Below are 26,988 nucleotides of genomic sequence, written 5' to 3'. Positions count from 1 at the left end.
TAAAAATGCCTGCCACTCTCATGGATTATTTAAAACATAAAAAATTTTAAATCTAAGTATCTAACATTAGATTTGTTAAATAATGTCTGTCACTATAAAACTACCCAAATTCATGCTCCAGAAAAATATTTAATGGTATGGAAAGTGATCATTACTTATTATTTCTTTTTTTTTTTAAGATTTTATATATTTGTCATAGAGAGAGCACAAGCAGGCAGAGTGGCAGGCAGAGGCAGAGAGAGAAGCAGGCTCCCTGCTGGACAAGGAGCCCGATGCGGGACTCGATCCCAGGACCCTGGGATCATGACCTGAGCCAAAGGCAGCTGCTTAACCGACTGAGCCACCCAGGTGTCCCGATCATTACTTATTATTAATGAAAATAGTAATCTTCACAACAAATTTATCAAAATAACAACTATATGTGGGAAGTTGTGCACCAAAACCCTCGGTCTCACAGGAGAAAGGCTTGCTATAGTTTAATAGTTGGAAGGGTTCAGTATTTGGAAATATTTCCTATGTCAAAAAATGTAATATGGCAAAGTGACATTTTACATAATGTCTGATTAAATGACTGAATATATTTTAAAATATAGGTTTAGGGGCGCCTGGGTGGCTCAGTGGTTTAAGCCGCTGCCTTCGGCTCAGGTCATGATCTCAGGGTCCTGGGATCGAGTCCCATGTCGGGCTCTCTGCTCAGCAGGGAGCCTGCTTCCCTACCTCTCTCTGCCTGCCTCTCTGTATACTTGTGATCTCTCTCTGTCAAATAAATAAATAAAATCTTAAAAAAAAAAAAAAAAGATATATAAAAAAATAAATAAAAAAAATAAAATATAGGTTTAAATTTAAGTGAATTTTACTGCAACAAACATTATTTTATGACTCAATATCATAAATTTTTTATGTTATGATGATAAAACATTAGATTTGCATATAAATGTTGTGCTGTTTTCCTAAGAGATAATTAGAGGTATAGGCTGATTTTTGAAAATATTTCTCTGTAAAAAACGTTTTGTGTGTGTGGATAGTTTTTAGTAGTAATAAATTTAAAAGATAATTTTGATATTGTTGTCTATTTTCTTTTACAATTCCTTTTGAAAGATATACATCACTATACAATATATTAGAATATTGATCTATAAATGCCATGAAAATCACCATGAGGTTAATTTGTAAAACTGTTATCACTTTTATATTCCTCATTATTATCTCCTTTTTGCAGATGGAAAAACTGAGATCCAGAGGTTAAGTAATTCACCCAAGGTCACCCAGGTAATAGGTGGCAGAACCGGATTTGCAGGATCCCAGACAATCTGGCTCCTGGATTCCTAACAGCACCTAGTGGATTAGGTTCCTCCAGGTTCTTAGTTGCCACCCTGCAAGGATAAGTAAGCACTGCCTCCAGGCTATAAATACTAAAGGGTTAAGGGCTCCATTGGAAGGAAAGGCATACTTTTCAGTGAGTTGTTGTCCTGCACACACCTTACAAAAGGAAATGAATGCAAAGACCCAAACTGAATCTTCAAGGGGGTTTCCATTTTGGAAATAATAATGGTCATCATGATAAAGAATATATACTGGATGCTTAGAAAGTAGCAAGATTATATATGCTTATCAGTAGGCAGGGTTTTCTAGAACCCTTACCTTTCTCACCTACATAATTTTTGCTCACTCAACAGACACAACACAGAGAATAACTGAAGGTCCCTCTTTCTGGACTTCCCCCATCCTCAGTATCTTGGACCCAAGCATGAGAGACATAGTTAGAAAAATAAAAGTGGATGTAACAGTCCATGATACCAGTTCATCTTCATCATTTATCTTCAAAAGGGATGAATTATAACTTTGGCAAGTCTGTTTACATCTGTTCCAGTTTTTACTTTCAGGAATAAAATAATAACACTTTATTCCATAACAGGACCAGCAATTTCCATAGAATTTGCCTACAACATATAAGGTGAAACATTATTTGGTATTCTGTTAAATAATGCAATATACTTATCAGCCCTCCATAATTAAATAAAATCTAAATAGCTATCAATAATGATAATATCAGGTTCACCAAGATTCTAGAATGCCAAGTGATATCTCTAATACTCATTGCAGCATCATTCACAACAGCTAAGATATGGAAACAACCCAAGAATCCATTGATGGATGAGTAGATAAAAAAATGTGGTTATATACATATAAATACTACTCATCCTTATAAAGAAGGAAATCTTGTCATATGTAACAGCATGGATTAACCTTGAGGATATTATACTAAGTGAAATAAGCCAGTCACAGAAGGACAAATACTGGGAGACTCCACTTATATGAGACACAAAAAATTGTCAAATTCAGAAAAACAGAGAGTGAAAGGTGGTTGCCAGTGGCTAGGGGAGGTGGAAATAAGGAGCTTTTGTTCAATGGGTATATAGCTTCAGTTATGCAAAATGAGTAAGTTCTAAAGTCTGGTGTACAATATAGTGCCTATGGTTAACAATACTGAATTGTTACTTAAAAACTTGTTAAAAGGGTAGATCTCATGTTAAGTGCTCTTAACGACTCCCCAAGAAAAAGTGACATTGGAAAACTTTTGGAGGTACAGGACATGTCTACTACCCTAATTGTGGATGATTTTATAGATACACGCATATGTCCAAACTTGTCAAATTATATACATTAGATATGATCAATTTTTCACACATTCATAATACCTAAATAGAACTGTTTTTTAAATAATAAAAGTAAATTTTTAAAAAGATTCTGGGATGCCTTGTAAATAAAAGAAACACAATTCTTTGGAATTTTTTCTTTTCCTCACATATTTTATAATGTACCAAATTTTTAAAATACTATTATTTCTTTAATAACAGAAAATATAAATTCCTGCTACCATGTCTAAAAGACATTAAGTAAGCAAAATTGTTTTGCAAACTCCAAATCCTAAACAAATATTTAATACTTATTGATTAACCGGGTCAATTTATTCCATCATTTACATAACAGATTGTATTGTATGAGATTTAATATTCTTATCTGCTGGATGTTTTTAAGGGTGTTATCACACAGTTATACAAACACCAACACCTTGGCAAAACTTGAAGTACTACAGAGAGTATATAGACCAAACATGGGAGGTCAACACAGAATGGAAACACACACACAATTACCTTTATGAGAGCATCTAAATAAAAGGCCTTGCGCCCATTTTAGCTTAAGTATATTTTTAGTAATAGCCTCCATTTTTTATGTAAACCACAAAGTGGAGTGTCTAATTTGCCCCCAGGTCCAAAATGATCCACGTTTTCATGGAAGCTGACATATTATTTCATCTTCTAGGTGAAATCCAATAGGAATGTAGGAACTTCCACTGAATTTGGGGAGATACAGAACTCTATTAATCCCAACACAACTCCTGAGTCCTCAAGTCTCACATGTTACACGGGCAAATCCAAACACTCATATTACAGCTTGAGGTACAAATGAAAAGGTGTCTAGTAGAACTAGATCACTAGCATATCATAAACCTGCCTATTAGGCCTCAAAGCTTCTGGAAGGGGAAGAAATAATGGCAAATCATGCAATCTTTCATTTAAGATGCCCTTCATACCTTTATTTTCTCTCTGACATGTCCTATTTGTAAAGAGTAAATCCTGTTTCTTTTTTTGCTGAAGCAATTCATTTTTGAGAATGTTATATTCTAAAGTCTTATATGTCAAAAGTTTCTCCTTTAAGTAGCTGTCATTTTGCAATATGTGGTGCTCTCGAGTCAGGTTTCCTATCATTTCCCTCTGCCGACGGTTTTCTTGAGTATACTGAAAAACTAAAATTAATAACATAGACATAATACAAAAGTACTCATAATGCCTGAATATTAAAATTTAAGACAAAAGAAAAGATCTCACTTTGACAACCAACCCATTTCATTACTTTAAATGGTTAATGTGACATTTAGAAAGTAACACCTCAATAAACTGACCATACAAATGGAAACATCAAACTTCCTGCTATTAGCAACTTCCGCATAGAATAAATAAAATAAGATATCTGAATAAAATCATGATGGTAACACCTTACCATTCAGTTCAGTTTCTTTTTTTTTTTTTAAGATTTTATTTATTCATTTGACAGACAGAGATCACAAGTAGGCGGAGAGGCAGGCAGAGAGAGAGAAGGAAGCAGGTTCCCTGCTGAGCAGAGAGCCCGATGTGGGGCTTGATCCCAGGACCCTGGGATCATGACCTGAGCCGAAGGCAGAGGCTTTAACCCACTGAGCAACGCAGGTGCCCCCAGTTCAATTTCTTTTAAACAGTCAGCACATAATTTTAAATAGGTACCAGAGTAAAATCCAGTCAGACAACACTTAGCAACACATCACCTGAGCATGAAAATCTGCACTAAGAAACATAAAGTAACAGCACCATTATTACTGGAGTAGATCGAATATCCACAGGAGAAAAGAGAGGAAGATGTAAATATGTACATTTATCTGAGTGTCACATGTTAGTGATTTTCTCTAAAGATGTCAAGAAATCCAAATAAGAGATAAAAGTTGAACTCAAGATCATCTAATATCCACATAAAAAATCAGTATTTTTACTAAATTATATCCTCATTACATAATGGGAAAAAATGAAGAGAAAATCATACTTTATTTGCAACAGTTGTTTTATGGGAATGTGTATCTAAGATTCACAATGGTTAAACTCAGAAGGCATGACATCCTGTATCTGAAGGAATGCGATTTATCATACAGCTCATTAAACTACACAGCCATTGGAAAAGCTAAGCACAATGAAAATGACACTGTGACATATGTGGGACATTCCCTAATGATAGCCAGGGAACAATTAATGAAGCACACTTAATATTTGTGCAAATAGTGGTCACTATTACTCAAACTTGAAGCATGTATTTTAATTACTCACTCTTTGTCCCCAACACAGCAACTGTCGCCAATAGTAGTAAACACAGGATCCCAAGAATTACTGCAATGAGATACCAGGACACTGAAAACCCTTTAAATAAAGAAGAAAGATAATCATCCGGAAGTGTCTTGCTCACTGCTAACCTTAACCTGGGATACTATCTGAAACAAAGAAACAATCTTCTCTAAAAATTTTAGAAAAATGTATCATACAAATTGATTTAATTTTTGACCTAGGAACTACAGTTTTTAAGGTCTCAGATTTCTGATGATATACACCCACTGTATAAATCCCACACACAAGAATAGTCCTCTAGGATCTTAAAAGCACTTCCCCTCCAGATGGCATAACATACAGAGTTGTCCAATCACTATGCTGTACACCCGAAACTCACATACATTGTATGTCAACTATAACTCAATTAAAAAAATTTAAGAAAAAAGCAGAGGGCAACAAATATAATAAAAATTTATAAGAATCCACACTGACATGTATACTCCTTCCTGTGACCACAACGAATGATGAAAAAGAAGGAAAAAGCAGTCATTTTTCTTGAGGAATTGGTAGCCAACAGAGTATATTATAAGGCTGGAAATGTGATCAGGGTCCATTCTTAAAGAGTTTCTAGAAATCAACTGTCCTTTTTTTTTCATCAATTCAATTTTTCCCTAAACAATATTACCTTTATCCTCCTACTTTTGAGGCCCTGTGTCTGAGAATTCTATCTCCGTCACTAATTAAGACAGTAAAAATTATTCTCAATTTAGAGTCTATGACAATATTTGAAGGTAGAAGGTAAAAACAGAAAAAAGAACAGAAGGGGCGCCTGGGTTGCTCAGTTAGTTAAGCGTCTGACTTCAGCTCAGGTCATGATCCCAGGGTCCTAGGAAGGAGCCCCACATCGGGCTCTCTGCTCAGTGGGGAGTCTGCTTCTCCCTCTCCCTCTGCCTGTCGCTCCCCTGCTTATGTGCTCTCTCTGTCAAATAAAAAATAAATAAATAAATAATAAAGACAACAGCAAAAAGTAAATGCTCCTTTGGAATAATTTTCTGTTTCTCCATTGCTAATTAAGGATTGGTAAATATTGGGGCACCTGGGAGGATCAACAGTTAAGCATCTGCTTTCAGCTCAGGTCATGATCCCAGGGTCCTGGGACTGAGTTCTGCATCAGGCCTCTTGCTCACTGGGGAGCTTGCTTCTTCTTCTGCCTGCCATTCCCCTGCTTCTGCTCTCTCTTTCTCTCTCTCTTTCTTTCTCTCTCCCTCTCTCTTTCCCTGACAAATATATAAATAAAATCTGAAAAAAAAAACTTTAAAATAAAAAGAAAAATAAGATTGGTAAATATTTAAGACACCTAAAAATTTTTGTCTGAATAAAAACATTGTTTCTAACAAATATTTTCATTTCTCGAACATTCTCTAAGAGCTTTATTTCTCTAGGAAATGCAGTGTCTCTTGAGACTCTAATCTGTCCTTTACGTTTTAAAGCCCTCATGAATTCCTCTTAACCAAATCTGAATAAAAACACTTTATTAGCTTTGCAAATTTGGAACAATTTGTTAATTTCTCCATTCTCACAAACTTAAAAAAAAGGAAAAAAAAGACTTGTTCTGCTCTCTACACCATTATGGTTTCTTATTACCATTTGACAACCTGAAGGACAGACAGAAACTTTTGTTCAAATGTCAAAGTTTGACAATCCGAAGAGATGCTTAAGACATACCTTTGCCATCAGTGTTCCCAGACTTTTGATTCCCATCTGGCCTCAATCTATTTGGTGACTCTGAAGGAGACTGAAGAAATCTCAGGGTGGAATAAATCACTTGCTGATTGCTCATATCTAGAATAAGAAGGGAACTATGTTTTGCATTAAAACCTCACAAAAGGATGATTTCTGTCAAAAGAACAATTAAAATGTCGGGCTGTAGAAATATACCAGGGACATACCTAGAAGTCTGTGTATGTGTATGTGTGAATGTGTGTTTAACTCCTTCCAGTGCATAAAGCACGTGGACTGAGCCTGAATTATATAAGAAATGGAAAACCTCTTAATATTTCTATTAAAATCATTTATACTCCTAGTGATTACTGCCAAAATTATTACAATATGCAGAAAGAATTTTCTTTTTTTAATCTCCCAATAGATTGAATAGGTTGGGTCCTATTCACCCAGCCAATTTAGCTCAAAATGTTCAACATACATATAAAAATGTTGGGCAAAATTGCCACCAGTATAAATTACTGAGACACTTTAAAACTATCAATTCAAAAAATGAAAATTCTGTTTCTGAAATTCTGAAAAAATATAAATATCTTGCCTTTAAAAAGGCCTTAATACACACGTTCACATCTACATATAAATATTTAAAAGTTCTTGCATTCTTTTCAATTATGACTTGAGTCTACCAGAGCGTTTATCAACAGACAATCCATACACCATCTGCAAAAGGTATTAAATGTTAACATCACAGATTGGTCAACAATCCAGACTCCAGTGCCCTGTGCAAGATGTGCTGAGAAAAATCTCTCCGTTGAAGCCCAGTTGCCCATATTTCTAATCTCAAAAGATTCCGTCTGTATTTGAACTTTAGACATAATTTTCTAGTGTAAGATGTTGCAAGAGAAGCCTCTGTGAAAATAAAATTGTCAGCAGGCAGTCATTGGTTAATATCCATAAAGGATTCAATCTCTTAATGGATATCAATATAAAAAGAAATTATTAAATAGTAAACCTTTAAAATTTACCTTGGTTCTTTTACAAGTCAGTGTGAACAGAAACAGAAAATATGGAAAACAAATTGCACATGTAACTATATTCTCTTTAAATTTATTAATTTACAAAATGTCCTAAACTTAATCACATTTTCCCTAATTTCGTAAGGAAAGGAGTCTTTTCTATTACACAGTCTTTAGGGCAGATAATATGTACATCATTCAGACACAAAGCAAGAGTCACAGTGTACCGAGAAAAAGAAAATAACCTCCCACGAATGTTGCACTACAGTTTTCACATGCTTAAGAGTTAACACAGGTCTAATGCGATCAGTCCCATATTCACGCCAAGCCATTTATAATAAAGTGTTACCTTCCTAGAATCTTTCTTTCGGCAGTATCTCTTCTTTATCAGTGGCACTAGTAGGACACTCAGATAACAAAGATCGGGGGGAAGAGCAGACATTACCTGTGTCTATGCCACGCAGGGATGGAGGCGGAGAAAGCCGATCCACAGAAGACATGGAAAAAGTTGGCCTCTCCGACCCTGGATCCCTTGCGCGCGTGAGGGGCTGTAAGACAGAAGGTAGAAATGATCGTCTCTGAAGGGTACTCCTACTCAGAAATTTACTGCCCCTCCTCTTGACCAAAGTGCTGAAAGGAAACTGTATGCAAAAGCTGCTGTTGCAGTTCATCTTCCTCCATTTCAGCTAACCAACCACTTCATACGCTCTGCAAAATAACATTCAAAATCATATTTGAGGACTGAAAATATAAACAAACACAGCTTTGAAAAAAATAAGAACTAATATCGTCAAAAAAACTCACATATTTAAAGGAAACTACTAGCAAAACAAAATATTAAAATGTATATGTATAAGTATACATATACCGAAGAAATAGCATAACCAAATTCTTGAACTCTTAAAGAGACTGTTAGAAACTTTCTCTTGCATGCTGCTATTTGAAAAAAAAAAAAAGGGGGGGGAGGGGGTTTCCCATTTATGTGAACTACAGATAAATGTATTTTAGAAATAATTTTACAGGGGCGCCTGGGTGGCTCAGTGGGTTAAGCCTCTGCATCCAGGTCAGATCATGATCTCAGGGTCCTGGAATTGGCTCTCTGCTCAGCAGGGCCTGCTTCCCCCTCTCCCTCTGCCTGCCTCTCTACCTACTTGTGATCTCTCTCTCTGTCAAATAAATAAATAAAATCTTTAAAAAAAAAAAAAAGAAAGAAAGAAATTATTTTACAACATCCATAATTCCACTATAAAAAATTTTGGTGTATATTCTTCCTGTTTTTTATCCACACACTATGATTACTATGAAAATTGGTGTTATTCCATACATATTTTTTTATTATTTTTAACAAATGTTTCCTCAGTTTAAAAATATCAAAAATGTGATTTAAAAACCCATATATAGTCATTACCCATATAGATTATGCCACAATTTATTTAAGCCATCCTCTACAATTGAACATTTGGGTTGTTTTCCAATTTATTCCTAGTGTAAAAAATAATTGCCCTTACATTACAAGAATATCACAAATAATGCTGTCTGAGGAAAAGTGTTTAAATATGAAATTAGGGGATCAATACATGAAAGCACTTTGACACATACTGCCCAATGCCTTCCAGAGAAGCTGCTCCCATTTATATACCACCAGTGGTATGTGAAAATGCTCACGTTTGATTTTTTTTCGAGATGCTGCTGAATTATTCCTTGAGTTTTGTGCATGAATCTTACTTCACAAAGACCTACAAACTTCCAGCTAAAAGAAATGCGCTTCTGTAACTGTTTCTATGAGCCAGACCTTACCTGAACCTCACTGAAGTTCATTTTCATTTAATATGGCTTGTCAGTCTTCTGACATACAGGTCTATGAAACCAACTGAAGCTCTTCTTCGAAGGAGATGATTATGGTTAATATGGACTATAGCAGAAGAGGAGGGAGGCAGGATGAGAAACAGAAATTGGTCATGCAGAGACAGCTCACCCTTACTTCACCAGACGCTGACCAAGCTCCTTACTCATTCTTTTCTTTCCTTACCAACCTCCAGCTGCAACTAAACCATCATACTTCGGATGGATTTCCCATTCTTCAGTTTGCTCATGCATCCCCCCTCTCCTCCAAACTACTTTGCAAACACAGCTATTGAATGTTCTGACCACTAGGACCAGGCTAGGTTACCCTGCTGTGGTTTGGCCCTCAGCTGATGCCCTTCGGTCCCCAAAGCAACCTTTTTTTTTAATATTTTATTTATTTATTGGACAGACAGAAATCACAAGTAGGCAGAGAGGCAGGCAGAGAGAGAGAGGGGGAAGCAGGCTCCCCACCGAGCAGAGAGCCAGATTCGGGGCTCAATCCCAGGACCCCGAGATCATGACCTGAGCCGAAGGCAGAGGCTTAACCCACTGAGCCACCCAGGCGCTCCCACACACACACAAAACGACCTTAATCTCTGATCACCACTTTGTCTTCATGTGCAGGCAGTCAGCTGAAATACCTTCTAGACACTAATTTAATTCAATAATATAAGCAGAGTTTCATGGGTAGAATCTGGACACCTCAAGAATACCAGCTGCTGGGCAATTTTTTTTTACTCCAATCCTGGATTGGCTTTGTTAATCTCAAAACAGAGAAAGATCCTAGCCCTCTATCCTAATGCCAAATATAAATAAATTGATAGATGATAGATAGACAGATGATAGGTAGATAAAACAACTGCTGAGAGAATCAGGGAGTAGGGATGCGAGAAGTATTAACGGTGATCGGAAAGGTGGCAGAGAGAGAGACGCTGTCATTTATTGAAGGACCCACTGTATGTATAACCGTATCAAAACTTCCCCACGCTGATAGCTGTTTAGTATTGCCCCCATTTTATACATGAAGAAACTAATGTTAAGAAGTTCACTGACTTGCCAAAAGACACATTATTGCTAATTCTTGATCCATGTTTAAATCAGGCTCATTAAATATTGAGTATTGTTGGGGTCCAAGGTTCAAATCTTCCCTAGATGTAAAAATGTCAACAAGTCACTCCCAATCGAGACCCCTTCCTCATGTGTTCAATAAGAATATCACTCACTTCATAAGCTGGGAGAATTCAATGAGAGTAGCAGCAGATAGGATTTCTCAGACTTCAAAATACAAAAATATTCATTTTTTCCCTTTCTCTCCCAAGGTTCTATAAATAGTGCAAGTGCTAGGACAGCAAAGTAGAAATCCTGACAGGCTGAGCTGATTTCTCTGTCCTCACGTCAGGCTTGGAAGAGAGGGGTAGGAAGGGGCAGGGGGCACATTAATACAGTTGAAGAGCTGGAAATATGTGGCAGCATAGTGCCACCTCCATTCTGTGACCTCAGACCCCGTTACTCACACCTTACTGTCCCAAGCAGTCACTAGTAATGCTGAGCCTTTATTCTGTTTTGATTTACATCCTTAGAGCTGATGGGGGCGGGGGAGTCAGTTCCCATGACACACGCTAGCCAGGTACAGAACACTGTTTTACGCCACCATAGCTGTCTATCCTCTGTAAGCTGAGTACCACATCTGTCTGGTTCCTATTCGTAACTGCAGCACAGACAAGACATGTGATGCTGACATGTGCACTCGATGAACAAGATGGAGCAAGTGAAGAGGAATTGGTTTCACTCTTATGTAGACCATAAGGAATAGCGCAGAGGACCACAAAGGAAGGGAGGGAAAACTGAATGGGAAGAAATCAGAGAATGAGACAAACCATGAGAGACTCTGGACTCATGGAAACAAACTGAGGGTTACAGAGGGTAGTGGGGGTGGAGGGACGGGGTGCCCAGGTGATGGGTATTAAAGAAGGCATGTGTTAGGTTGAGCCTTTGTTGTTATACCCAACTAATGAATCGTTGAACACTACATCAAAAACTAATGGAACACTTACTATATGCTGGCTAACTGAACATAATAAAAATAAAATGAAATAAACTATATTTTCTGAAATTTAAAAAAAAAAAGGAATTGACTAGAAAATCTAATTTTTCAGTTTTAGAGAAAAGCAATTGAGAAGAATGATTGGGTAGCCAAATTGTGTAGCAGCTCCCTCCAAGCTCTAGTTATTTGGTTTCTTTGTTACTAATCTCGAATTTCTGAAGAGGCAAAACTCTTCTTAAAGAAGACAAGCAGCATCAGATAGTAGTTGCACTGACTTCAGGTGGCACGAACTGAAACTCCTAGCATGGCCCTTTGATCAAAGCAGCACAAAATGGGAAGCACCAAACTTCATCTGAAAAACCACTGGTTCATGAAACAGAAAGATGAAAAATTTGAAGAATATTTTCAATGTTCCCGTACTTCATCATCTAAATTCACTTATGTGCAAGACACACATAACACATACACACTACAAATATATAAAGCATGTAGTTATTTACTTCCTAGCTGTTTTGCTGTAAAAGCCTGTTTTCATTTGGGAAACCACACATTGTACCCCAACCATTATTGACCAATTATTAACGTTGTCAACTAGCTTAGCTCACAGCTTCTAGTCACACCTTCAAACTTTCTGGTAACACCTCAAACCTCAGTGGCTTATCACTTCACAGCAGCATGCTGTTCTTCCACTTGCAGACCAAAGTGAAGGATGTCTAGAGGCAACACCAGCTTCTACGGAAGGATGGTCTGCATCCCTCTAAGAGGAGTACCTCACCTTGCCAGGTTCCCACCTCCAGTTAGACTTCATACCTAACCTTTAGGGCACTGAGCAATGCTAATTTTCTGGTCTTTGATGTAAAAACTCAAAAGACCTCATTTGAGGTTTCTTGTTCCTCTAACTAGCTACCTCATCTGTCCTTGTCTTTACAATAAAATCGGCTCCAATGCTCTGGAGGTAAAATCCTTTATATGGGCCCAACTGCCCTCCAGCAGTCTATCAAACAATACCCATCCTACCTCCAATTTCTAAGTAACTAAATGAGAAGACCAACTCAGGAAATAAGCTTGAAAAAATTATGGCAAAAAAAGGACTTCAGGGGCCATATGGACTCTCTGCCACTAAAGGTAACCTGTCTACTCACAGGTGGAAAAGGAAAGTTAAGTCTGCAAAGTAGGGGCATAATTGAGATTTCTGATGTTTCAGTTAGTGTTCCCTCCACTATTTTACATGGTTTAGACTCTAAACTTACCCTCAAATCATTCACTTACCTGTTGTTTATTTTTTCATTAAATTTTGTGGACATTCTATTCTAGCTCATTACCATATAATGGTAAGAAGCCAATTATTAAAATAATCAACAAACTTGATGATCACCCAAAACCTACACATAGATGTTTACAGGAGCTTTATATAATTGCCAAAACCTGGAAGCAACCAAGATGCCTTTTACTAGATAAGTGGATAAGCAGAGGTCCACCCCAGCAATGGAATATTACTCAGTACTAAGAAGAAATGAGCTATCAAGTCATAAAAGACATGAAAGAAATTTAAATATGTAAGTGAAAGAAGTAAAAGAAGTCAATCTGAAAAGGCTATATATTGTATAACTCCAACTATATGACATTATGGGAAAAAAACTTTGGAGACAATACAAAGAGTAGCAGTGATGCTAAGAGTTGGTGATGAGGGTAGGGAGATATGGATGGAGCGCAGAGGAGTTTTAGGGTAAATACTAGCTGTGATACTATATAAAAGGATATATGTCATTATACATTTGCCTAAACCCACAGAACAAACACTGTCAAGAGTGAACCCTAATGGAAACTATGGGCTTTAGGTGATGATGTGTTAATGGAGGCTCATCAAATACAACAAATGTACTACTCTGGTGGAGGCTAAGCATGCATGCAGGCTGGAGTATATGGGAAATCTCTGTACCTTCCTCTCCTTTCTCTGTGAACCTAAAATTGCTCCCAAGAGTCTTTTAAAAAATTACAGGGATCAGTACTTGAACTTACAGCACAATCCATGTTCACAAGTCTCATATATTTCAAAACAGAATAGTCTAATAACAGGATATACAAAATAAAGAATCTCAGCTATCATTCAATTTATATTAAAACTGTCCATATGAATATAAATCCAGCCGCATTTGGTAAAATACCTGCCTGTACTTTTTTTTTTTTTAAGATTTTATTTATTTATTTGACAGAGACAGACAGTAAGACAGGGAATACCAGCAGGGGGAGTGGGAGAGGGAGAAGCAGGCTTTCCAAGGAGCAGGGAGCCCAACATGGGGCTCCATCCCAGGACCCTGGGATCCTGACCTGAACCGAAGGCAGATGCCTAATGATTAAGCCACCCAGGTGCCCTAGCCGTCTGCACTCTTAACTATAAGAAGCAGAGACAAGGGGCGCCTGGGTGGCTCAGTGGGTTAAGCCGCTGCCTTCGGCTCGGGTCATGATCTCGGAGTCCTGGGATCGAGTCCTGCATGGGGCTCTCTGCTCAGCAGGGAGCCTGCTTCCTCCTGTCTCTCTCTCTGTCAAATAAATAAATAAAATCTTTAAAAAAAAAAAAAAGAAGCAGAGACAAACCTTAGAAACTCAAAATAAAATAAATTAAGTAAAATGGTAGAGGTTGGCAGATCATCCTGATTCTCAACAGCCCTCTCTGCTGTCCCATTATCTAATGCTTTGTTTGAGCAAAGTTACAGTGCTCTACTTGAGAAATTAGGATGACAGCTGGACCACATCCAAAAGACACATCTTTATCCAAAGTGTCTGAATATATATAACTCTGGCAGGAGTATGGGCCTACGCAAAGTTCATGGTGACTGAAAGGCTTTCCATAGCAGCAGAAATGAACCTCTTCCCCTTCACACTAAGTTACAGAGACAAAATAATCTGATGGCAGTAAGTACAAAAGACAACCACCTCAATACTTTTACAAAGCACTGACTCTATGAAAAATATTGTGCTAGATGCTAGGAAACAATACTCCATCCCATAAAGGGGCCAAAGGAACGATGGGCACAGAACCAATACTTGGAAAATAAGTTTTGATTATTGCTTACAGGGTGAGGGGGAAGGGAACGTGTATCTGCTGACCTGAGTGCTATAAGCTTCCAGTTTCATATAAAACTAGAATTATACAAAATTTAATTTTAGTGATCACTGTCCACCAACAGCTTACAATCAATTAAAAGCCAGTTCAAACAAGGTATTAGAAAATCAGAGACAGGGCGCCTGGGTGGCTCAGTGGGTTAAACCCTCTGCCTTTGGCTCAGGTCATGATCTCGGGGTCCTGGGATAGACCCCCACGTCGGACTCTCTGCTCAGCAGGGAGCCTGCTTCCCCCTCTCTCTCTGCCTGCCTCTCTGTCTACCTGTGATCTCTGTCAAGTAAATAAATAAAATCTTAAAAAAAAAATCAGAGACAATATAAAATATTTATCTTAATGATATAGCCTCCAATCTTGGTTTGAATGTAAGAAACTCAGTAGACAGTGGAGACAGACAGAACAAGTCAGCATGAAAGGGAAGTCAGAGAATGAAGACACGTCAGAGAATGAAGAACTTTCTCCCAACTTTGCTCCATCTTGATCATCTTACTCACTCAATGTCTTACTGAAGAGCCACAGAATGGCTATTTGGAGGAGCAACCAAAAATTGTGGGCCAAGAGACACATGAAAAAGTACTCCACATCACTTGGCATCAGGGAAATACAAATCAAAACCACAATGAGATACCACCTCACACCAGGCAGAATGGCTAAAATTAACAAGTCAGGAAATGACAGATGCTGGTGAGGATGCGGAGAAAGGGGAACCCTCCCACACTGTTGGTGGGAATGCAAGCTGGTGCGACCACTCTGGAAAACAGCATGGAGGTTCCTCAAAAAGTTGAAAATAGAGCTACCTTATGACCCAGCAATTGCACTACTGGGTATTTACCCTAAAGATACAAACGTAGTGATCCGAAGGGGAACATGCACCCGAGTGTTTATAGCAGCAATGTCCACAATAGCCAAACCATGGAAAGAACCTAGATTCCATCAACAGATGAATGGATAAAAAAGAAGTGGTATATATATATATACACACACACACACACACACACACACACATACATACAATGGAATACTACGCAGCCATCAAAAGAAATGAAATCTTGCCATTTGCGACGACGTGGATAGAACTAGAGGGCATTATGCTTAGTGAAATAAGTCAATCGGAGAAAGACAACTATCATATGATCTCCCTGATATGAGGAAGTGGAGATGCAACATGGGGGTTTGGGGGGTAGGAAAAGAATAAATGAAACAAGATGGGATCAGGAGGGAGACAAACCATAACTGACTCTTAATCTCACAAAACAAACTGAGGGTTGATGGGGGGAGGGGGGGTTAGGAGGGGGGGTGGGGTTATGGACATTGGGGAGGGTATGTGCTATGGTGAGTGCTGTGAAGTGTGTAAACCTGGCGATTCACAGACCTGTACCCCTGGGGATAAAAATACATTATATGTTTATTAAAAAATTTAAAACTTAAAAATTAAAAAAAAAAAAAAACACCATTTTCAGCTAATCAAAACCTAAGAGAAGTTGGTGCCTATCCTGTAGATATTCACCAAAGGAGTTCTTCATGCAGAAGGAAAAAATCCCAGGTGGAAGAATGCAAATGGAGGAAGTAGTAAACAGTAAAGGGCAAATATATGGTTAAAAATAAATAATGTGGGTTATTTAAAACAAAAAACAAAAAAAAAATTGTAGGCCCACAAGATCAAAGAGCAAGCATTTCTCCCTTTCTCCTTGAGGTTGACATCTAATTGTAAGAAAATTACAACGTGATTTGACATTGCATATCCATCAAGGTCTACAACTTGAAGAGAAATGTTTATTTCCTGAAAAGAACTGGAGGTAATAACCAGTATAGTCTTGCACAGTGGAGATCAGGTGACTTTTTAGGACAAACCTTGAGGATGGCCCTGGATGTTCATGCAGTGTCAAAGATCAGACAAGACTCCATGGCTAACAGGCTGCCAAGACATGCTCTAGAGCTAAAATATCTGAAGGGTAGCCACAGGGCACACTGGCTATCAAAATTTAATCAAATTAAATAGCACTAAAAAAAAATAGTGGTTGGTTAACAGTAATTACACCATTTTATTCTTTTTTTTTTTAAAGATTTTATTTATTTATTTGAGAGAGAGAGATTGAATGAGAGAGAGAGCATGAGAGGAGAGAGGTCAGCAGGAGAATCAGACTCCCCAATGATCAGAGAGCCTGATGTGGGACTCGATCCCGGGACTCCAGGATTATGACCTGAGCAGAAGGCAGTCGCTTAACCAACTGAGCCACCCAGGTGCCCCCCCACCATTTTATTCTTATGTGAAAAATTAACAGGACATGATCTAGAATAGACTTACTTCAGTAAAAATAGTTAATTAAAGAACCTGAATTGACAGATGGGTATTCATTTTACAATTCTTATAACTTCTATGCTTGAAATTTTTCATAATAAAATCTTGAAAAAAGTTTAATAGGACTATAAATTCGGTTATACTAGGCACATCTCAAGTACTTAAGTTGCCACATGTAGTAGTTAGTGGCTACCTTATTGGTCGACAGATACAGAACATCTCTATTATGTCAAAGAAGTTTATTGGACAGACCCACTCTAGAACCGAGCTCAGGAATACTGGCAAACCTTCAGAGATCAATTCTTCCCAATAAGGTCAGTCCTGACATCCCAGGGCGAGTGAATTATCACTACTAGGACTGCACACATTTAAAGACTGGGGGTTCAGATGGGGGATTAACAATCCCAGGGGCATAGTTACTAGCAGGGGAAGTTAATGAAAGAGGGTGCAGAAAACTGAGAATCATAAGTTGAACCATGCTCTTAATAGTGCAGATACACACGTGCATTAAAGTCTCGATTTTAAATAACTTGTAATGCTGAGAACTCATTTAATTCCTACAGAAACACAAATTATATTCTGAAATATCTTATAGACAAAAATCTACTGTGAAAAAAGGAATAAGGGCATAATAGAAGATGTATTTCAACTGGGGTGCTGACCTGACTCTCATCACTCTTTAGACAATTACTGGGATTATACCAAAAATATTTAAATTTTAAGAATTCCTGAGGGGTTTGGGATACATGTGAAAAATCCAGAATCTTCTGTAAACAGCTTCTATAGGCACCAAAAAATTACAGACCATTAGGTATGGAAGAAATAAGAAGACATCTGCAATTGCCCTTAAAGGATAAAAATCTGGCATCACATTTCTGCCCGAAAGAACTTCTACCGTAGGATGTACCTACTAGAACAATTCTTTATCACCTTAAAGTGAACAAAGAGACTTAGCTTTCTGAAAAAAAAGAAAACAAAAAACCCACTCTCCATCCAGGCTTTGATATGTTTTATTACAGCAAACTTTCAACAAAAGGTTGCTTTTATTTACAGAATTTCATGTGTGAGAACTATCCAGACCACTTGGACCCAAGCTGAGAATAACCATTAAGCCTGTTTATGTATTTTCTTATTGTTAGTTGGCATACAAAAAAAAACAACAACAACAAACAAACCTTCACATTTATAAAAATCCCAAGAGTGTAAATGACAAACCCATCCCTTAATTAAATATAAAAACAGCTTCAAAAACATACAATTTAGATTGGTTTAATCTTGAAATGTAATCCAATAAGACTAAAAACTAAACATTTCAGGTCCTGCACCAAATAGTAAAATACTCGAAGGCCTTCAGGATCCCTAAAATTTAAAAAGGTAAAAGTTACTTTTTTGTTCCTAAGATGAAACACATAATTTTAAAGTCAATTCCCAAAACAAAACACACACCAAAACAAAGGAATTCAGGAGAAAGGAAGGATTTGCTGCAACTAAAATGAACATACTGATCACCATTTCTGTCTTTTCTAAAAAATATATAAATCTCTTCACCAGTAATAATAATTTTATGTTAGTATTTATTTCCTTATAAAAAGAAATAGCTATACATAGTAAGAATGTAGAAAGCAGATAAAATTATAAAGATAGAAAAAAATAATACTCATAATACTATAAAATGTCATTCCTCACAGGATAACTATAAATATTTTGACATTTCTCTATTTTCATACCTAAAATCATTCCCTGTGCCCTTTTTAACATTATTTTTCCCTCTTTATAACACACATCCTCCCCAACGTCCATCACCCAGTTACCCCTCCCCGGCCCCCAGCAACCATGAATTTAAAATGTTAGCAGCTTCATGATGTAATGAACACTGGGTATTATAGAAGACTGATGAATCAGTCTACCTCTGAAAATAATAATATATTATATGTTAATTAATTGAATTTAAATAAAAATAAAAATAAAATAAATTTTTAAAAATGAAATGTTAACAGTTTTTGATGCATAATTATCAAACTGCTTCCCAAAAAACTCTGTACCAATTTTAAATCCCAGTTAGGGTATGAACACCACATCCTCATCAACTGTGGGAAAATCAGCTTGATAATTCAAAAGTATCTGATTGGTCTTTTAGAAACACAGTCTTCTGTATCCAATAGTTACTATGCATTCATTCCTTTTTTCCTTCCTCTAATAAATATTTACAAAGCACTTCTTGTGTGCCAGGCACTGTGCTAACTTTGGTGACATAGCAAGGTTCTCACGGAATTCACATTCAAACCAGAAAAGCAAACAAGTAAGTTCTTACAATTTAGGATGACAGAAGAAAGAGCACTAAGAAAACATTTTGAGGCATACGAGAAAGAAGAAGTGGAAGAAAGAAATTTTGGGGGCAAAAACAATAGTATGTCCTACAAAGGCCCAGAAGAAACAAACTTGGGAAGACAGAAGAAGCTAAAACCACACTTAAGTTATACTGATTTTCTTCATTTTCTTTCAAATATTAAACTCATGGAGGAGAATGACGTGATATTAGGCTAATGAGGCTGATATAATCCAATAAGGACTTCTTTTAAATTTTATGAAACCCTACTCAGGTTTTTACCAAAAATAGCTATTAAAATTTGCTCATATGCAGTGGTCAGATTAAATTTTTTTTGACAATCAGAAAAATAAACTGCTAATCACTTTGACAGGAAGTCGTTAATGACATAAAAGTCAGAATTATATCTGCAGAATAAACTGATTAAGTGGCCACTGAAATAATCCTAGAAAACTGGCTACGGTTCTAAAATGAGCCTCTCAAATCAATTATGTCAATTTATTTTTTTAGATTTTATTTATTTGTCAAAGAAAGAGCACAAGCAGGGGAGTGGCAGGCAGAGGGAGCAGGCTCCCCTCTACCCCACTGAGCAGAGAGCTGGATGTGGGACTCGATCCCAGCACCTTGGGATCATGACCTGAGCCGAAGGCAGACGCTTAACTGACTGAGCCATACAGACATCCCTAAATTACATCAATTTAGTTAAAATACTTTACAATACTTACTTTGACTGATTTACATCAATAAGAGAACCTATTTTGGATGTGGTAAAAGAAATGTGTTCATCTCCAATTACAATTTCCAGCTCCTGAAAAAAAATAAATAGATTGTTGTAGTTAATGTAAAAACTCCACCTCAACGGTGTCTAATCCTTGTTACCAAGAGGTCCCAATTTAGCTGCAAGTTTTATAGCAGTCACAGAGGAGAAAAAAAAAAAAAGGAAAGAAAAGGAAAGGAAAAGGAAAACAAATGGAAAAGAATGATAGACATAAACTATGTCTATAAAATAAAAACCTCATCAACTGCTCAGGAGTCCCTAGTATTAGGATCAACCAAGAATAGCTTTCCAGAAATCTCAGAAAGAAGACACCATAAATATGAATGATATATGTAAGAGTACACACAAATATTTCTTAAATCAGTAAAAACTAAAGATACAACTTTAAAGCACAATTGTATAAATATGGGTATAAACCTATTTTTAATAAATAAATACAAGCACATTTAGTCTTTCTATCAGACTTTATAAATACAATGTGTAATACTAACAGCATCGCTTTGGCATCTACTAGGTAGGAGACCCTGCCATTAAGGACTTTACAAACATACTCTGTAAGCCCTAAGACACCCTTCTCAGGGTATTTTATAAATGCACAATACCAGATGCATAAAGCATAGGGAAAAAAGAATGATGTATTTACAACCATGAGTAAGCAAAGATATTGGTATTTGAGTCCTCGGCTGTTAAGACTGAAAGACTCACCCTGGTTTGACTTCACAAAGCACTGAAAATTAAGACCTAGGGGCGCTTGGGTGGCTCAGCGGGTTAAGCCTCCGCCTTCGGCCCCAGGTCATGATCTCAGAGTCCTGGGATCAATCCCCGCACTGGGCTCTCTGCTAGCAGGGAGCCTGCTTTCCCCTCTCTCTCTCTGCCTGCCTCTCTGCCTTCTTGTGATCTCTGTCTGTCAAATAAATAAATAAAATACTAAAAAAAAGAAAATTAAGACCTAGTAAAACAAATATGACACACTATAGACATTCTTAGTGTGCCATAATTATTGTAGAAATTGTTTTCTAGATTTTATCTGCAAATCTAAAACCAATAATTAAGAGGCTATGGCTATAGTGATTTACCGAGTTAAATAACAAATGCCAATAAAGATGATCTTAGCTCTGTACTTCATTACGAGACCTAATTATGTACAGTTTTTGGCACACACAAAACAGAAAACTAACTAACGCTCTCAAACGATCAAAAAATCTTTGACTCAAAGATCCAATAGATGATTTCTGGAACATGCCTACCCCTCCCCACTAAAACATATGAACATATCAAAACCTAGATGAAAATACTGGGTTCTCCCTGAGTCTAAAAGAGATAAAAGGTTTACTGCTGTGGTATCTATTTTTTAGTACGTATGTACCTATTGCATCAAACAAACCGAGATTTAAATTTACTTTCTAGAAGTGTTTACAATGCAGAACATAAATTCTGTTAACTTTACCTTTGCTTTCCTAAATGCTTCCATAAAGAGGAGTTAAGTGACTGCTACAGAATGTCACCATTTATTTGATTTCTCCACATTTTCGCCTAGTCAAAGAAGGGGATATTAAGTATAATCCTCAGGAATATACAAAAGTGAAATTAAGTGTTTCTTCCTCCAGGAGTTGTATCTCATTTCTTTAAGAGTTGAAAAAACCCAATCAAACTGTCTCTCTACAAAGTGAAATTAAGCCTTCAAACTTCTCCAGAAGCCCTTTGAGAAACATTAATTACTCCATAGGGAATAGGAGGCAAAAGTAATGGTCAGTTTGAACAGAGAAACCAATCAAATCCTTCTCTGAGGCATAAGGGTGCAAGTGAAGAGTTCTCAACATTATGAAAACCAAGAAAGTAAATTCTACAGTCAATAAGAATCCTCTCTTGAATTTCACAAACAGCTGTAGTTATTCCTAATAGAAGTAATTAATATTCAATAGCAATTATCCATAACAGGAAAACATCCTAACTTTAACCGTGAGCTACAGAGAAGACTGGTCAGAGAGAAGTCTAAATGTAGAGCTCTGTACTGACGCCTTTCCTATTCAGAGGTAGTACAGAAAATGAGACTAAGTAAAATAAAATTAAAGAGTATTTACTGGGTGCCTACTAAATGGAAAAGCAAAGAATCAATGAGGATCTATGCTAAATAAATAAGAAGAAACATAAAAATTACATCACCAATTTCTAACATGTGTGCACATAAAGAACAACTGAATACACACCTGTCGGCCAACTCTGTCAGGGGGAGGCCACAATGCATCATCTTCTTTTGTAATTTCACTGTCATCATAATCCTCTTCAGTTTCCTCCATTACACTCTTGTGCACATAAGCCTGAGAATAAATTACAATAAAAATTCTGCAATGTCTATTACTTCCACAATTCAGAATGAAATAACAAAGTTACAAACCCTAAATATCAAAGAGACTGTCACAGAAAAAATCTAATACTGATCCCAAAATACAAGATGGGAGGAGAATCACTCATCCTTAAGATTTTATTAACTCACTTTCCCTTTCCTTTATATGTATTGTCTCCAAATTTAAAAAAAAAAAAAAAAAAGATAACTTACACTAGCCTCCTTTTAAAAACCCTGGATTTTGCCTTTATAACATGGGGCTCAAATCCTCTGAATAGTTAACAATGATAACAGAAAATCTGTGAGGCAAACAGAGACGAATACAAGTAGACATTACAGTTACTGCTCTGAACTTTTCTTACCCCTAACTTTTGAGCCTTTCATTTAAAATTCATACTGTGCTTAAATCTTGATTATTGGGCGCCTGGATGGTTCAGCTGGTTAAGCGATTGCCTTCGGCCCAGGTTATGATCCTGGAGTCCCAGGATTAAGTCCCACATCAGGCTACCTGCTCAGTGGGGAGACTGGTTTACCCTCTGACCCTCCCCCTTCTCGTGTTCTCCCTCTCCCTCTCTCATTCTCTCAAATAAATAAATAAATAAAATCTTTTATTAAATAAATAAATAACCTTGACTATCAATTAATTTAAACAGGGAATGGGATAAAAAGACAAACCTAAGTAGGAAATGAATGAAAGTATATGTTCAAAGGTGGGACAACTTAATATATTCAGATTGCTTCTTTGGCGTTACACATGCTACATTTAGATCTAATTTAAATGGACTCCTTTTTCTATCTATAAATTGGCTTCTTTACAGCAATACAACCCTAGATGTACTTTTGTAAATTCTTAAGACATAAAGAAAATGGTCTAAATGTAAAAAATTAAACAATTGAAAAGAACTTACCTCCTTTCTGATCATGACATCATTTTTGTAATTGCTGTTGTTGGCATATCTAAGCTTCCTGTGGGAGTGGAAAAAAATTCACTCTATAACAGCAAAACGCTAAAAAAATAATAAAGATATGACATTGTAAGCAATTTCAAAGGTAAAGACTGTTTTACAGTACTACTTTTATTAATATTTCCACCTTTAGCATAAGATCAATGTAGACCTATAAACACTCAAATATTTGTTGGTAAGAAGTTGGCTACAACTGAAGCCAGTCATTTTCAAAACTTTCATGCTTTCAATAGAATTTTTAAATATTCAACATAATTTTTAAATATTTCATACCTTCAATATAATTCAGTATAACAGGAGGGTCATTTTTAAGGCACGTTTGCTTAAGCTATGTCATGAACTAGACAGGGAATTCGAAAAGGAACTAACATTTCTTTTAAAGCCTGTTATATATCTGTATTGGCCCTAAGTGATTTACCCAGAAAATTTAATTTAATCGGTAAAACAATCCTTAAAATGTTTTATTCTCTCATCTACTCACACTTGAGAGAACAGAGTTAAGTAACTTGCTCAGGGTCAAAAAGATTCATCTCTAGGTCTACCTCCTTCCAATACTCATGTTTTCCCCAATACTCCAAAATGTTCTTTTAATTACTTCCTTCAAATTAATATATACATACACAGTAATAATAATAATACAATACAGCAATGCTACTATTTTAGCACTGTGACTAAGATGCACATAACTATGTACTGCTTCTAGATAAAGTTGGCCGGTTGTTAGCTGACCAATGTTTAATTTTAATCCATCATGACTTTGTATTGCCTGATGCATGCTTCTACTCATGGCTGTAGTCAGTTGCTCAGATATAAATGTAACGTGGTCCTGATCTCTAAAATGGTAGGTTCCCCTAACAAGGTTATCCCTTCACTACTGATGGAAATATGTGGTGGTGTGGTGGCAGATAACTGGATGAGAACCACTGTTCTGGCATGAACTCTCCCTGATAATATCAGACTACTTAATTTACGTGACTGGCTAAACATGACAGAGGCAAGCTGAAAGCTGTTCAAAGGCAAAGGCACTAAGAAGAGTATCATCTAAGAAAAGAACAGATGGAGAATTCAGGTAAATTTGGCTCCTTAGCTAAATTTAGAAGAGACATGAGGAGAACAAGGGAGAATAAAGTGATTAAGGTTTCTGAACTCCAGGGCTGTAGCTACCTTGAGTTCTTCCTTAAATGTCTTGATACTCTTCCTCTTTCCTAATATGTAATGCTTCTCTACTTTTTTTTTTTTCACTTTCACAGAACTTTGTCCAAAGCTTAATACACCAGTTAACATCCACACTGTTTTATGACTAGGTTCATGTCTGCATCACCCACCAAGATATAACTCCTTCAGAGAAATTAAAGAGACTTACTCATTATCGTACCCTCAATTTTTGTACTTACGTGTTGCCCGGCACATAACACACATTCAAAGAATGCTCACAAAGCTCTCAAAAATCTATGCGGGTGAACTGTCCTTGTTCTAAGCAGAGTTCAGTATACAGTAACTCTCTAAAGAGAATTAGGGCTCTCAAATGATAGAATATGCTGCACCTACGTGTCAGCACACAGTTCCACCTCTCCCTTTGCTCATGCTGCTTTCAGCAGTCTGAATGGTTTTTTTCCCCTCAAAGGCCAAGAAAATACCTATTCTCATTTCAAAGCTCACCTTGAAAGAGGACTTTCGCTACTTATATTATTATGATCTCAAACCCACCTTTGCCCCACATTTTTTTGGCACGTATTTTTGGCATTTTGGAGACAGTCTTTGAGATGCTAGTCCACTGTCTTCCCGATGCTGGCCTCTCTGAAATAAATTCCTTTCTTGTCTCACCACCAGTAGGTTTTCTGCCTTTGGATTTTGTCACCTGTGAGCCCCCAGTACGGTCTGTTTAGGAACCCCAGAGCATCCCTGCGCACCAGCTACAATTTCAACTGCTACCTTCCCTAGGAAGCTTTCTTTGACTCCTGCATGTACCCCTAACCATTCCTCCCTTTTTATTCTTAATGCATCCTATGGGGAACGACTATATTTAAGCACCCTACACGCGGAGCTCCCCTCCTGCAGAGTAGGTCTCATTCCTTTTCCTAGACACGTGGCCTTACATAGAGCGCCTGCATGAATACAATGATTGAAAGGGAGTCCGAAAATTACCGGTCACCGGAAGACTTTAAGCATCCATTGCACAACAGCGTGGTGGGACGTTTTTTAAAGTGTTCATGGATAACGACAAGTAAACCAGACGGTGTGCTGAAAGTCGAATTCTGATTACCCTATGTTCAAGTTTCCAGTATCTGGCAGGATTAGATTTTCTGAATTCACTTACACCAACTTATGCTTCTGATAGTCTTCGGTTCGGATTTACTTTGGCTCTAGCAGTGACCTCAGTCCCCACTGCATACCTGCAAGCCCACTGAAAGGGGTCCTCTCCGCCCCGCTTCCCCTAGCCGCGCACCGCGCTAGCCTGCGGCCGCGGCACCGCTCCTCTGCTCACCGTCTGGCCGAAACTCGAACTCCAGAAACTCGTGTCCAAACTTGCCCTTGTGCCCTACGTAGTAGCGCAGGTAGAAATCGCTGGCCATAGACATTTTTGCCCCCTAAAGCCAGCCCAGGGCCCGGCCAACTTGCCGCCCGGCGCCTGGTAGTGACGTCATCACCCGGGATTAATGCGTCACTTAGGGCGCGCCTTTCGGGTCGCAGGTCACCGAAGGAAAGCGGGAAGACAGTTGGGTTGGAGGCGCCAGGGCGAGAGGAATTTCGCTTTAATGGGGTTGGAAGAACATTTTTTTTTTCCCAAAAATTAAGTAGATCAGATTATATTAGTAAAACACAGAAGTGTGAAAATGTGAGCGCATTTTTTATGGGTTTAGAATTAAGGTTTTCAAGTCGCTTACTTTTTGGGTCTCTAATTCTCGCGGCATCCTGTCCTCACGAGGTGGGTGTGGCCTCGGTCCCCTTTACCTGGTGTAATGAGAAAGATAAAGCCCAGAATCAGAATGGTAGACCTGGAATATCACCCTTCCCCTCCAGATTCCTAACTGGAGCTTTCCCCTTTGGCAGTGACTGCTAGTTATCCAGCAGCTAGAAGCCTAGAATAGGGATGAAGTAGAAAGAATCCATCAGACAAGAGGTCTTAAATTTGAAAAGCACATTGGAACTAAAGATCTCTGACAGTCACGGCATAAGAGAGTTCCTCTTAATAGTAAAACTTTAATCATTCAGTAAGGGTTAATCTTTAGTAGCCTAAATGGAGTTTGACAGTTTGACTTAAGATCAAATGATTTAGCCCGCGTTTCTTCTTTTTTTTTCTTTTTTTAAAATTTTATTTATTTGAGAGAGAGTGTGTGTGAGCAGGGAGAGGGGCAGAGAGAGAAGCAGACTCCCCGCTGAGCAGGAAGCCCTATGTGGGGCTCCATTATGGACTCCACACACACACACACACACACACACACACACACACACACACACACACCACCCCCCACCACCATCACCCCCCCCCCCCCCCCCCTTCATGACCTGAGCTGAAGGCAGAGGCCCAACGGACTCAGCCACTCAGGTGCCCCAGCCCACGTTTCTTACCAGAAAGAATTAAATTGGGGAGATGAAGAAATGCTGCGGTGTGGAATG

General features: G+C 37.7%; 1 protein-coding gene across 7 annotated transcripts in view; it reads right to left on the bottom strand.

Annotated features, from left to right (window-relative positions):
* The window catches only part of LOC125107120 (protein mago nashi homolog), a 31,861-nt gene extending 5,741 nt beyond the window's left edge, over positions 1 to 26,120 (bottom strand). For 2 of the 7 annotated variants that reach the window (XM_047741857.1, XM_047741856.1), the window contains exons 1-8: positions 25,856 to 25,988; positions 23,314 to 23,371; positions 22,269 to 22,379; positions 20,009 to 20,091; positions 6,636 to 6,769; positions 4,914 to 5,003; positions 3,596 to 3,808; positions 1,798 to 1,940 (exon numbers count right to left, since the gene is read on the bottom strand). In XM_047741857.1, coding sequence (XP_047597813.1) covers positions 1,798 to 1,940; positions 3,596 to 3,808; positions 4,914 to 5,003; positions 6,636 to 6,769; positions 20,009 to 20,091; positions 22,269 to 22,379; positions 23,314 to 23,328 — 789 coding nt within the window. In that variant the 5' untranslated portion in view covers positions 23,329 to 23,371; positions 25,856 to 25,988. The other 5 variants (XM_047741855.1, XM_047741859.1, XM_047741858.1 and 2 more) reach the window with 5 other exon arrangements.
* Positions 26,121 to 26,988: the final 868 nt, after the last annotated feature.

Source organism: Lutra lutra, chromosome 8, assembly GCF_902655055.1.
Source record: "Lutra lutra chromosome 8, mLutLut1.2, whole genome shotgun sequence".
In the NCBI taxonomy this organism is placed as follows: Eukaryota; Metazoa; Chordata; class Mammalia; order Carnivora; family Mustelidae; genus Lutra; species Lutra lutra.
This window is presented reverse-complemented; position numbering and strand designations above follow the sequence as displayed.